Source organism: Aotus nancymaae, unplaced genomic scaffold (assembly GCF_030222135.1).
Source record: "Aotus nancymaae isolate 86718 unplaced genomic scaffold, 86718_ANA_hifiasm-v0.15.2.pri h1tg000002l, whole genome shotgun sequence".
NCBI classification, from domain to species: Eukaryota; Metazoa; Chordata; class Mammalia; order Primates; family Aotidae; genus Aotus; species Aotus nancymaae.
Window position 1 is genome coordinate 43,849,309 of NW_026988413.1, and position 13,701 is coordinate 43,863,009.

The 13,701-nt window shown below is 35.4% G+C and overlaps 1 protein-coding gene across 5 annotated transcripts in view; it reads right to left on the bottom strand.

Annotated features, from left to right (window-relative positions):
- Nucleotides 1–410: 410 nt before the first annotated feature.
- IFRD1 (interferon related developmental regulator 1) overlaps nt 411–13,701 on the bottom strand; it is a 53,801-nt gene continuing 40,510 nt past the window's right edge. For 4 of the 5 annotated variants that reach the window (XM_012457013.3, XM_064374380.1, XM_012457010.3 and 1 more), the window contains 4 exons: nt 8,355–8,489; nt 4,281–4,409; nt 3,764–3,859; nt 411–1,167 (listed from right to left, as the gene is read on the bottom strand). In XM_012457013.3, the coding sequence (XP_012312436.1) occupies nt 1,078–1,167; nt 3,764–3,859; nt 4,281–4,409; nt 8,355–8,489 (450 nt within the window). In that variant the 3' untranslated portion in view covers nt 411–1,077. The remainder of the gene's footprint in view (nt 1,168–3,763; nt 3,860–4,280; nt 4,410–8,354; nt 8,490–13,701) is intronic. The other variant, XM_012457012.3, reaches the window with a different exon arrangement.

Below are 13,701 nucleotides of genomic sequence, written 5' to 3' on the forward strand. Positions count from 1 at the left end.
CTGGAGTGCAATGGCACAATCACGGTTCACTGCAGCTTTGACCTCCTGGGCTCAAGCTATCTCTTGCCTCAGCACCCAAGTAGGTAAGAGTACAGGCACACACCTCCACACTCAGTTTTTTAATTTCTGGTAGAGACAGGGTCTCGCTGTTGTTCAGGTCAATCTCAAACTGGGCTCAAGTCATTCTCCTGTTGCAGCCTCCCAGACTACTATGATTACAGGTATCAAGCAGCGATATTCTTGAAAGTCGGAAACCCTAATCCCAATTACATATGCTATATTCTTTTCAACTGCTTTAATGTTTACAAATATACACATAAAGCTTTGTCTCTCTGCCCACCTGGCCTAGTCAACTTGAACTCTGTACCTCAAAGCCATAAATAAAGTTTCTTCTATTAGAAAAGAAGCACTTTCCATGTGAAAAAAAACTTTATTTCAAAGTAAAATGCAGAGTCTCATACAGCAGATAAAATCAGTGTTACTGCTCTCAGAGGTTAAGGTTAGCAACCTTTCTGGCATATGCTAACTCATCATGAACTCCCAATAGCTCAACTGAGTGGCTTTTAAGTATGGCTGTAAGGTCACATGGTGTAATTCCTTTTGTTGATGCCAGTGACAAAATTTTAAAAGCTACATTCCATTCAAAATTAAAAATACAGCAGTGTTTCCAGAGGAACTAGATCCCAAAATTGTACCTAGAACTCTTGTCTAAGATAGTAAGTTAAATATCTTATATGTATATATCATTATAGTAAATCATTATTTTTGACAACCACAGTGTAAGAAATTAAACTTTGGCTAATAGTTTTTCCTATCATGAAATCAAAGTTTTTTTGCTGTCTTCATAAATAAAATATGACCAAACGTTACAAACACTTTATATATGTTTACTGATTTACAGAGAATAATAATCAGAACTCACCAGTTTCAACACTGTACATTAAATTATAAGCAATGTAACTCTTACTACAAAAGTTATCTAAGTTAATCCAAGATAAAAACTGTCTTTAAAAGAGTTTAAATACATTGAAATAGAAAAAAAATAGAAATTAGAAAATAGTCTTCAAGTTTGAAAATCTAGAAGAATTCTCCAACATCTGCTCTCTTATCTCGACATTTGCTTCTAGCTTTGGTTCGAGCTTTGAAGGCTGCAGAGTTATATAAATGCTGAAATGAAGAAAAGGAAAAACATGTATCAGTAAGACTTAAGATAGTCTTATAAAATAGAAAAAGGGTAAAAAGTCACAAAGAAAAGAAATGAACTAATTTGACCCTATAAACATTTAAATATGGCAGGGCGCAGTGGCTCATGCCTGTAATCTCAGCACTGTGGGAGACCAAGGCAGGTGAATCACTTGAGGTCAGAAGTTGAGACCAGCCTGACCAACATGGTCAAACACCGTCTCTACTAAAAATACAAAAACTAGCTAGGCATGGTGACGGGTGCCTGTAATCCCAACTACTCAGGAGGCTGAGGCAGAAGAATCGCTTGAACCTGGGAGGTGGAGGTTGCAGTGAGCCGAAATAGTGCCACTGCATTCCAGCCTGGGCAACAAGAGTGAAACTCCATCGCAAAAACAAAAAACAAAAAAAACACACATTTAAATGTTTATAAAACACAAACACAAAGAATGAAGAAGAAAAAGAGTTCCTGGCTATTCCTTATTAAGAAAAGTACTAATGAAATTGTAAAACACCAAGAAAATAAGACAATTTCAAATAACAACAATGAAAAAAGGACATCAACATTTAGTTTGATCCAAGAAAAGACAAATAACTAATGTAGAAAACAGTCCTACTTGGTTGTCAACTAAAACAACAAGGGAAAAAGTGATGAGGTGTCATTTTAATAACAATTAAATAAACAAATGTTTATAATTATAAAACTCAAAGGTGTCAAATCTTTGTGTAACAGCTACATGCCTTCATTCCTTGCTGGAGACAATTTAAATATTGTCTCCAATATTAGAATAACTTTGGAAGGTAATTTGCCAATACATTATGCAAGGGATTTCTTCGAAAAAATACTTCAAAAGAGAAAAATATGTAAAAATATTGGTATGTCTTAAAAAACTCAAAATACCATACAACAAACAATTATGCAGATATAAAACTGATAAAATATCCAGGTTCTATAAAAATATAATTAAACAACTTCACACTCACCAGAATGGCTATAATTAAAATTATTATTAGTGAAGATGTGGAGAAACTGGAACCTTTACACACTGCTGATGGGAATGCAACCTGGTATAGCAGCTATGAAAAACACTTTGGTGGTTTCTGAGAAAGTTAAATGTAAAATCACCATCTGACCCAGCACAATTCCACTCCTACGTAATACCTCTCAAAATTGAAAAGAGCCTTTAAAAAGAAAAAACTTGTATGTGAATTGTTCATGGCAACACTATTCACAATGGCCAAAAGATGGAAACAGCCCAAATATCCATCAACTGTTAAATGGATAAACAAAATGTAGTATATATCCACACAATGGAATATTATTCTGCCACAAAAAAATAATAAAGCTCTCTGATACATGCTACCACATGGATGAACTTCCAAAACATTATGCTAAGTGAAAAAAGCCAGACACAAAAGGTTGCATGCTATGTAACTCCATTTACATGAAATCTCCAGAAAAAGTAAGTCTTTTTCATATTAATCAGATAAATCAGAAAGCAGATTAGTGGTTGCCAGTAGCTGGGGGTATAGCAGAAGGGAAGTGACTGCTAATGAAGAGGAGGTTTACTTTTGAGATGACAATGTTTTAGAACTAGACAGAGTTGTACAACATCATGAATGTAGTAAATGCCACTGAATTGCATACTTTAAAATAGTCTGCTATGTGAATTTCACCTCAAGGAAAAAAATACATATAATTAAGGATTTTTGAAATGTAGGCTAGGCGTGTTAGCTCAGGCCTGTAATCCCAGCACTTTGGGAGGCCAAGGTGGGCAGATCACCTGAGGTCAGGAGTTCCAGGCAAGCCTGGCCAACATAGTGAAACTCCATCTCTACTAAAAATACAAAAGTTAGCTGGGCGTGATGGGCCACACCTATAATCCCAACTGCTCAGGAGGCTGAGGCAGGAGAATCGCTTGAACCCAGGAGGCGGAGGTTGCAGTGAGCAGAGATTATGCCCCTGTGCTCCAACCTGGGCAACAGAGTGAGACTCTGTCTCAAAATAAAAAAAAAGAAATGTTAAATAAAAATGATATTAATTACTATTTAATACTACAAACTCTCTTAAGTTTCTTCATTTGTAAAATAAGTCTGGTACTTCACTTAGTAGACTACTATCTGATACAAAAGGACTATGTAAATACTTAAATATAAAAACTTTACAGAATAAAAACAAAAAATGAACATCATTCCTATGTTAAGATATGATTATAGGTAAAATACATACATGTATATTAAATTTTAATGTATTGTCAAAATGCCTTTCATAAAATAAAATATACCTCATGGGGCAGACAAGCAGCACTATTTTCTTCTGTTTTGCTTTTGAGACAAGGTCTCACTCTTATCACCCAGGCTAACATTTATATATATATATATATATATATATATATATATATATATATATATATAAAAGCTCTCCCATACTCTAAATACTTTCTACACCTTTAGTACAGCTATTCTGTGTGAAGCATCATGAAAAACTAAAACTCCATATACAGGTAGACACAGCTAAGTTGCTGACACCAGACAGAATCAAAGCTCTGGCCCACTTAGTTTTATAAAACATAAAACCTACCCTTTCAAAACGAGAAATCTTCATCGTTTTAAGTGTTGCAGCATCAAGCATCACTGGGGGTCCAAGTTCAAATACATTTCGAAGGAATTCATTTGACTTATGTGAAAGAAAAAAAGGTGGTAAGGCTCAGTACTAAACATTATAGCTCTTTTTCGCTAGAGTGACTCTGATTAACAGAAGTTATGTGGAACCTACAAATATAAACTTGGATCACTTCTTTTCTGTTTCTCAGACTGAGAACAAATTGTTTTCCAATGCCCTGAATCCAAGAAAGCTATGTCAAGCTATTTGCTTTCATACAGACATGGGTAACAGTCCACCCGACTTGCCCAACACAAAGAAAAAAAGAAAGGAAAAGTTGCAGGTTTATTCAATTCTACTTTCAAAAATAAGTTTACTGTTTTCTGACATGTGGAAACATTCTGAATAACTAATTAATTCAAAAGCCAATTAAGTGAGCTACATTCACGACTGCTCCCTAATTTAAAAGCAAATTTGTAGAAAGGATGACACTTACCTGCAAGTGGTACTGCATCCCTGATCCAAGAACCTCCTTAAAGGTGTCATAGGTGTGTTTTTTAACCCAGCAATCAATATACATGCGTTCAGGACCAAATTTAACGGTTTCTGTTGGAAAATCCCGTTCCTAACCAATGGAAGAACCAAAATTACCACAGGCACTAAAATGGCCCACATCATGTAAACACAATTTCTGAACAGTCATATACATGCTGACATAAATGAACAATACAGCTTAAACTGATACTGCCATACCTCAGATGTGGACAAACTAATAACTGCTATCCTGTATATAAGGGTGTAGAATTTGTCTAGCTTTTATAGACTTAAAGACACAACTGAGTTTCAATAACTATTAAGGCAAAACCATGTTGTTGAGAACACTTTTAAATTTCAACAGCTCTCAACAAACTTAAAAAAAGGTCAGGTGCTTGTACTGGTCTAGGATGGGAGAGGGAAGAAGGTTGCAGAACAGTCAGGAAAACAAAATGGCACCACAAACGGGGTGAAATGATGGGCAGCAGAGATCCAGGGAAGAAAGTGAAGGTAAATAAGGTTAACTGACCAAGCAAAAAAGGAAAGGTCCAGCAACCAGACGGCTCCAAGAGGTCTCAGGCTAGGTTTATAAGAAGATAAGAGGTAACACTAGAATCTAAGATTTTAGTGATGGAACAATTCTGTCAGAAGACATTTCTAAGGTATAACCATGGGAGTTTGCAGCCCAAATGACATGGAAATAAAAGTCAGATGGATTAAAAAAAAGTCAGCTGGAACAGTGGCAGAACTTGTTAAGAAGGAAACTAGCTCCTTAATTCTTTAGTAAATCATGAATATGTCAGAGTAACCAGGAAGGGAGGAGCTGACTGCCACAGGGAGAGGAGAAAGGAGATGGAACTTGAAGCAGAAAACCACTCCACCTGCCTTCCAGACCTCTACCTCAGCCCCTTCTCATTCAGCAGACACAGTATATAATGTAATAGAAAAGAATGAAAACTCTATACTTAACATAGACATGCAACTTGCGGGCTTGTGATTTCATCAAGTAACTTAACCTTGTTGAGTCTGTTCCCTTGCCTGTAAAATGAGGCCATCTTTACCTAGACTGCATGAGGGATATTAGAGGTGTAAGAGAGTACATGCATATGAGACAAACACAGTGACCCTCTGGTGCATACCAGCTCAAAACAACAACAGTAGAGTCCTCTTATTTCAACCTTCTTTATTTCGGAAAACATTAGGGCACCAGGAAAGAACTATTTCCCACCAACCCTCTATTAACGTCATCAGCATCCTTACCTATACCCCCTCTCCTGCTGGTAACAGACAGACCTCCGTCCCTCCACAATTCAAGGTTAATCCCAATCTTTCTCATATATAGTCAACCCTCCATATCTGGTTGGTTCTGCATCATGGATTCAAACCATGGATTGAAAATATTCAGAAAAAAACTGCAACTATACTGAACATGTACAGACTATTCTTTCTTTTCACTATTCTCTAAACAATAAAGTTTAACAACTATTTTCATAGCACTTACATTGTATTAGGTATTACAAGTAATCTACAGATGAATTAATGTATACGTGCATAGGTTATATGAAAATACTATGCCATTTTATTTATTTATTTATTTTTAGAGACAGGGTTTCACTATGTTGGCCAGGCTGGTCTTGAAGTCCTGACTTCAGTTGATCCACCCGCCTCAGCCTCCCAAAGTGCTGGGATCACAGGTGTGAGCCACCATGCCCAGCCAAATTACTATGCCATTTTATATCAGAGACTTGAATACTCAAATTTTGGTATCGGGGCCGGGGGGTGGTCCTGGAACCAATGCCTCATGGATACTAAGGAACAGACTACATTTTCAGAAGCTCCTTTCTCACTGGTTCATTCTTCATAAATTGTCTCTAGTATCTAGAACAAGACAAAACAACAAACCTTCCCGCAACCAGCACTACATTCCAGCTATCAACACTCTTCCCCTTCCCATTACTGCCATGCTTTTTAAAATAGTCAAGACATGCCATCTTCACTTACTCACCTCTCACTTTTCAATCTATTTCAGTCTGGCTTTTCCCCCATCACTCCACTGAAGCTGTTCTTAGAAAGGTCACCAGTGACCTAATCGACAGACCTAAGTGAAACTGGTTACTCTCTCACTTGACCTATCTGTAGTAGCATTTGGCCATACTCAAAGAGCACAGAACAGTGGGTTCAAATTTCAACTCTACTACTTAAGTACTCTTTAACTATTCCTTTGGTCCCCACTTCTCCTTCACAAAAGGAGACAATCCCACTGCTTAAGAGGTATAATGAAATAAAATAACTGTATGGCAAAGCACCTAACATATTAAGCGCCTGCTGATTTAAGGAATGAATGAGCCTCGAGAAAGGTTTTAAATGAAAAGAAATGGTGTGGCAGCCACTACCAAACCTAACATGCTTACATCTCCTTTGTGGCAGTAGAGCAACCTTCATTTCAAAGACCCATCCAGGAAGCTGGGTGCTCCAGAAAAAGCTAGGTTCCAGTGTGGAAAAAAAGAGAAACAAAAACCCTTAGCAAGGCCCAGAGGATAGGCCTTTCTCAGGCAGGTGCACTGAAGCAGAGGCTGGAGGGACAAGGAAGATCCTGAGATGAAGAAAAGTGGGCAGGCAGATAGATCACTATGGGATAGGAATGACTTCCATTTAACAGAGCCTGAGAAATACAAAAGAGGCTGTTAATGCTGGTGTAAGCTGAAATGTCACTTGTGTCTTCCTCTGAATAATCAGTACTGAGTGCTATGGCTGACCTGGATTGAGGGGCTTGTCAATTGACAGGAACCTTTCAATCACCAGGTTCTGGTGACCCTTACAATCTACTACTTAAAGGGGACGCATTAGGGCAGACAACCTGAAATCAGGCCCATCCAGAAAATCTAGGACATGTCATCATATCTTTGGAGACTACAGTATCTAAAAAAAAAAAAATTAAATATAGGAATAGTTTATAGTTACTTAAAGAAAATGGCTTACTTTAGAGATACTGCCACACTAATTATAAGACTAATTTCAATTCTTAATATTGATATTTGCTAAAGTTGGGAGGTTTTTTGCTTTTTAGTCTACAAAATCCAGAGTAAATATAAAATACTATTATAATGTGATGAGATTCAGCATTAACCAAAGTATGTAGATCCCAAAGGATCTAATTTGTATCCTAGATTTTACTTTTCTAAAAATAGATTAAAATTAAGAAAGTAGGATACATATAAGAATTCACTGGAACATATTAAAATTGGATCTGGGGTGGGGCTTCACCATTTTCAGTTTAAATTCCCATTTTAAATTTTCACACACACATCAAGTTAAATGACATTCTGATGATATACTTATTCTTAAAACAACTGCTATATCAAACAGCAATAATCTAAGAAACATACCCTTTAAATCCAAGAAATATTTACCTAGTCAACCAAAAACAATTACTAAAGTTTTCAGTTTTCTCCACTGAGACTTTTATCCTACAGTTCATTCTAGCCATGCATTCTAAACCAATTTATTTGCCGCATAAATTGAAACAGGTTTGAGGACAGAAGAAATTCAAGCATCAGATAATGATTTTAAGTGGCCTTGTTAAAATGCTGGTTTTGTTATTTCAGTTTTTAGCCTCCAGCTTTCCTAGAAAGATCACAAAGATCTCTGTTTAAAGACAATGAGGCTAGGTTGAAGTCTGAGGGGTAGGCAGTAATTTATTACATTCATAAAAAACACTGTACACTAAGAATGTATATGCTAAGCACCATTGTTTAAATGATATTTACACCAAGGTCAAATACATTTCTATCACTATGGGTCTTTTTATTTAAAAGAAAAAAACTAAATTAAAAAAAGTATCTTTTTTGATCAGCATTAATTTTCCTTTGTTTGAAAAAAAAGTCTTCACTTATATTGTTAAAATACTGCTATGACATAAAATGACAAATTATTTCCAAAGGTGAAATTCAATCAACAAAATGGCCTAATTGTCAAGTTTAGCTTGAAACAATCCAATTTCAAAATGAGAAGCTATTACAGCATTTAAGAAGCCTACCTCCACTGCCCTCAGGACATCTCTGAAAACTGACCGCTGCTTTCTCTTGTCCACTTTGGCCCGGTGCTTATTTCCATCTGTTGCCAAGGCCCTAAGCATTTGCGTCAAAGACTCCATGTCTTCATAAAAAAAGTCCTGGTCAAAACAATTTTGTTTCCTTTATTATTGTTTTTCTTTTCCAACCTCATATAGAGCTAACAAAGAACAGTCTACCTTTGGAAAATACCCAGTTGCATAGAGCAATGTCAATTCTTCAAAGTGTTTAGGGACTAGGCACACAGAAACACATATTTTCATGCAAAAATTTAACCCAGAAATGCTGACTACAAGATGATGTACTAGAGCAAAACAATTAACATTTCCCTTCCAAGTATATGCATCCAACAAATACTACGTTCCCACCATATATAAAACATCCCTGGGATTTCAAAGTTCAGTAAGAGACAGATACCAATATAGCTTTTACTCTTTGACTCTCCAATCCCCAAACCAAATATTCACAGAATTCCAATTATTCTTACCCCAAAGGTGTAAAGCTACTATTAGTGCTTTTAAAGCACCTACTTCATAATTTACTGCCGTATTTCAGATAAGTAATACAGCACATAATTCAGGCGATTAAATTATTTAAGGCAAGAACAAGTTTTAATCCTTTTGGGGGGGCAGCTACAAAATGTACTGAAATTTGCTATAACCTTAAGCAGATTACAGGCTTCCTTGTCACAGTCAACGTGGCTATGCATTTAAGAAGTCTCTTTATTTGGTGTGTTTTTATTCCCTAACTCCATTTTACAACCACACTAAAAACTAAAAAATGAGTCAAACTTATTTAGCTGATCAAAACTAGAACAGACACTTCTTACTAAGAAGCCAGGAGATGGGCAATCTCCAGTTCTAGTTTATTCATACATGTTTAATGTTTATTGCATTACAGGTTAAAAATCATGAAACTTATTCTATTAAAACAAACAGCTCTTCTGGGCATTCTTGGTTTCTTTTAATGTCTAAATGAAAAAGATTATTACACTGGTAGAAAATAAGCTTGAAATTAATGTGACAGATATTCTAGCTTTTAAGTATATAAATGCCTTCTTGTCTTATTTCCAATTACAGTCTTAGCTATTCCAATAACGTTTTATTCAAAGGTTTCAAATTCAACCTCCTATATCTAAGTTAGAAACAACACCCATTAATAAGATGCAAAGCAGGTATTAAAATAGACCAAACTTAAGTTGATCTCTGTGTTTAAATTCCAATAAATTAGACTGCATCATAACAATCTAATTGTTATGGGAATAATTTTATTTATAAAGAACAAGTACATTTCACAGACTAGCAGTTTCCTAATCATTTTATTGGCTATTTGTTCTTTTACAGTATTCTAAATATGTGTATGTATATATATGTATATGTAAAGGGTTTTTAAACCTGTATAGAAGAATAAATCAAAATTTAAGAAAATTCTATACATTATTTTAATTTTTTCTAAGAACTGAGCATGACTGCCAGTGATTATAAACTGGGGATGATCTTACCTCCCATTGGACATTGGCTATGTCTGAGACATTTTTGGTTGTCACAAGGAGGAGGGGTACTATTGGTACCTAGTGGAGAGAGGCCAAGGATACAGCCCCCGCTCCTACAATAACAAAGTATTATCCAGCCCAAAATATCACTAGTGCTGAGGTTTAAAAACTCCACTGTAAGCCAGGCGCAGTGGCTCACGCCTGTAATCCCAACACTTTGAGAGGCTGAGGCGGGTGGCTAATCTGAGGTCAGGAGCTTGAGACCAGACTGACCAATATGATGAAACCCCCTCTCTACTAAAAATACAAAAATTAGCCAGGCATGGTGGCTAATTTGCACCTGTAATCCCAGCTACTCAGGAGGCTAAGACAAGAGAATCACTTGAACCTAGGAGGCGGAGGTTGTAGTGAGCTAAGATCCAGCCACTGCACTCTAGCCTGGACAACAAGAGCAAAATTCTGTCTCAAAAAAAAAAAACCTCCACTGTAATAAGATCTTAGCAACAGATAAAACCCAATCTAGTTTAGTTTGTGAATCACCAAGTTCAATGCCGTACTAAAACCTGAAAAATTAAATGCTAATAACTATTTTAGAAAAAAGGCTCTACAGAGTACTTGGGCATTAAAAAGAAAAAAATAAAGGAAGTAAGGAAATAAAATGTAACATGTAACAAAAATAGTCCACAAACAGCTTCCAAAAACCAATTAATTGGAGTTTAGGATAACTATATAATAGAGCTGTACCACTCTGGGACAAATAAAAAATGGGATCCCAGAGAAATAAGTAAATATCTTAATATATTATCAATAATAAAAAGAAAATAGTGGTCATTACTACACAACAGGGTCAAAAGTCCTGGATTAGAATCTCGAATCTACTACTCTCCACACCAAGTTTTATAAATTATAAATCTATCTTATCATCTGAAAAAAAGGTAATATCTACCCTCTCAAACAATGGTTGTAAGCATTAAAAAGACATAAAAATAAATTCCCCAATAAATTCTGAAGCATTAACTATTATATCAATAATCTAGACTTATAGGAATTTATAGAGAACTCACTTTTTAAAAAAAATCTGTGTGGCAATCACAACTATATGAGGCAGTTTAATATCTTATATAAAACATAGGTTTTGCAATCAGAACATCTAGGTTTGAATCACAAGCATCCACCACGTAGCTCTATACAACCTCAGACAAAACTACCTTAGCAATCTGTCTCAGGCTCTTCTTATATAATAGTTATTACTACCCACATATCATAGGTTTATTATAAGGAAATGAACTATTAGAAATATATAAAACACAGAATATAAACATCCATTAAGTTATAGATTCTATTGTGATGACATGCACGATATAAATACAACAAACGGGTCAGCTAAAGATAATTATTTCATAGCAAAATAAGAGTTACAATCAATTAAATGGTTTCAAAAGTTGAATGGAATTAGGATGAAATGAAACCAAAGAAAACTTCTGGAAAAGTTTAGGCAGACAGGGTGAGATGCTTAAGGTCACAAAAACTAACCATTCCCCAAACATTATTTCTATACAGAAGTCATGGAACACTCGCTATAAACAAAATAAGCTAGGTCTTAGATAATTAAGTATTAAGAAATAAAAATCATACAAAAGCCAAATATTAAAATAAAACTTGAGGCCAGTAACAGTGGCTCTACATCTATAATGCCAACACTCTGGGAGAAGGAGGGAGGATTGCTTGTGGCCAGAAGTCTGAGGCTGCGATCAGTTATGACTGTGCCACTGCACTCCAGCCTGGGCAACAGAGTGAGACCCTGTTTTAAAAAAGACTTATTTATTTCAAATCCTGCTAATCAAGGCAGACTATCATTCTCAAGTTATGGAGATATTTCTACACAGGGTTAGTTATTATAAAACAAAAGCAAAAAACAAGAAGAATGCTAAGTTGCTGCTTCTGAAGTATAAAATCTAAGTGATTTCAGACTTGACCCCAAGAAGTATATTTGGTCTGATTATCTTTTTTCTTTCTCTCTATACTGTAGCACTTCCCCCATCTGCTCAGCTGGGGAATGGAACGGGTGAGACTTGGAGAAGGTCCAACTGTATTTTATTTTGTTAAATTTTCCCAAGTTAGGATTGGACCAGCACATTACATGGCTCCCAAGATCTTAATTCTGCCCACCAAACAATGTCTCTTATATTAAGTTACCCTAGAGTTCCTAAAAGGCCACTAGTAGACTATTGCCAAAGGCAATACTCAATTCAAGCAACATTCCAAATAACAGCTAACACTTATACTGTACCTATCATGTGTTCTCAACAACTCTCTGAAGTAGTGACTAATAATTTCTCCATTTTAATAAGGACACTGAGGAATAGAGAAGTTGCCCAATATTATTCAACTAGTAAGACAGAAAGAGAGATCTAAAGATAGGCAGAACAATTCCAAAGTCCACTATCATCTAATTGGTTATATGGCAAACATCCACTAACCTGGAACTCTCATAATAATGACTATTTTCAACTTTGAACACATCGTTTATTATTAATATTTAACCAACTCATTCATTAAATTCCAACCTAAAAGCTCTTCAGAAGTTTTTTTCCAAGTCTCTCAGGCAGAATTCATTACATCACTAGACTTCAAGGTTAATAACATCAGAAAGTAAGTTAGCAAAAGGCTGTAATTCAAAACTCATTTGCTGTAAAAACCCTATTTTAAATCTGTCTATGTATTTCATTAACGCCATGGTTTAATTTTTGAACACCCTATAATTATCCCCACCAGCACACACATATAAAAAGCTTATTTAAAAAAATAAATAAATAAAAACATCAGGTTCTATTTTGTAACCCAGTTCATTTTTGTCCTTGGATAAGAATTCAAGTCAAATGAAATATGTCTGGATGAATTCTCCTGGCTATCCTCTATAATTTATTAAGTTAGAGAAAAGATATATGGGTGGTAACACATTTACGTTTATACAAACTTAAACAAGTTCAACATGTATAATTTAAATTGCATTATTACTTCATTTTAAAGACATATTTCCAAGGAAAAAAAGAAAAGAAACTGCCATTTCTGGCCAGTACAAGAATGTAAGATTAAAAATTGGGACATCTGGTTTCTGTACCTTGAGGTTAAAAAGCTATTAACTGGCTCAATAAAATTAAATTGATGGCTAAATTTGAGTCCAATTTCTCACATAAGGAGAATCATTAGCTACTGACTACATTAACTTACTTTCCATTTCTACCTACTATCCCTTAAACAAAAAAAGGGGTGTGGAGAGATGGAGAGAGCTACTTCACACATAAAAATTTTAAGACTGTAAACCTTCTTAAACACAGCCCTAGAATGGAATGTGAATGACTGTACATGGCAGAACTATATTAATCCCATTTGGAACTGTTCACTGTTAAATAACTTCTTTAAATGCAAAACAGTTTCATTCTGAAAATACAGTCTTTCTCCTTAAATTAAAAAGCATCTAGTAAGCAATTCAAGGTTGGCAATAATAACTACTATTGAGTTACCCATTTCCCATATATTTGAATTTTCTTATTGGATCCTTCACAGATTCAGTGTGAAGGCAGTAAAACCTGCTCCTTATTTCTAAGTATCAGCACAAGATCTGAATCACATATCTTAAGAACAAATTCTTCCTTCCAATGGTAAGATTTGAGGCATTCCTTTCTCTTAGCATTCCTTAAAATAGAGATGACAAACTAGGGTTACCAATCGTCCCAGTTTGCCTGAGATAAAGGATTTCTTGGAACATAAGACTTTCAGTGCTAAATCGAAAACAAGTACAAAGAAAATTGGGTTGGCTG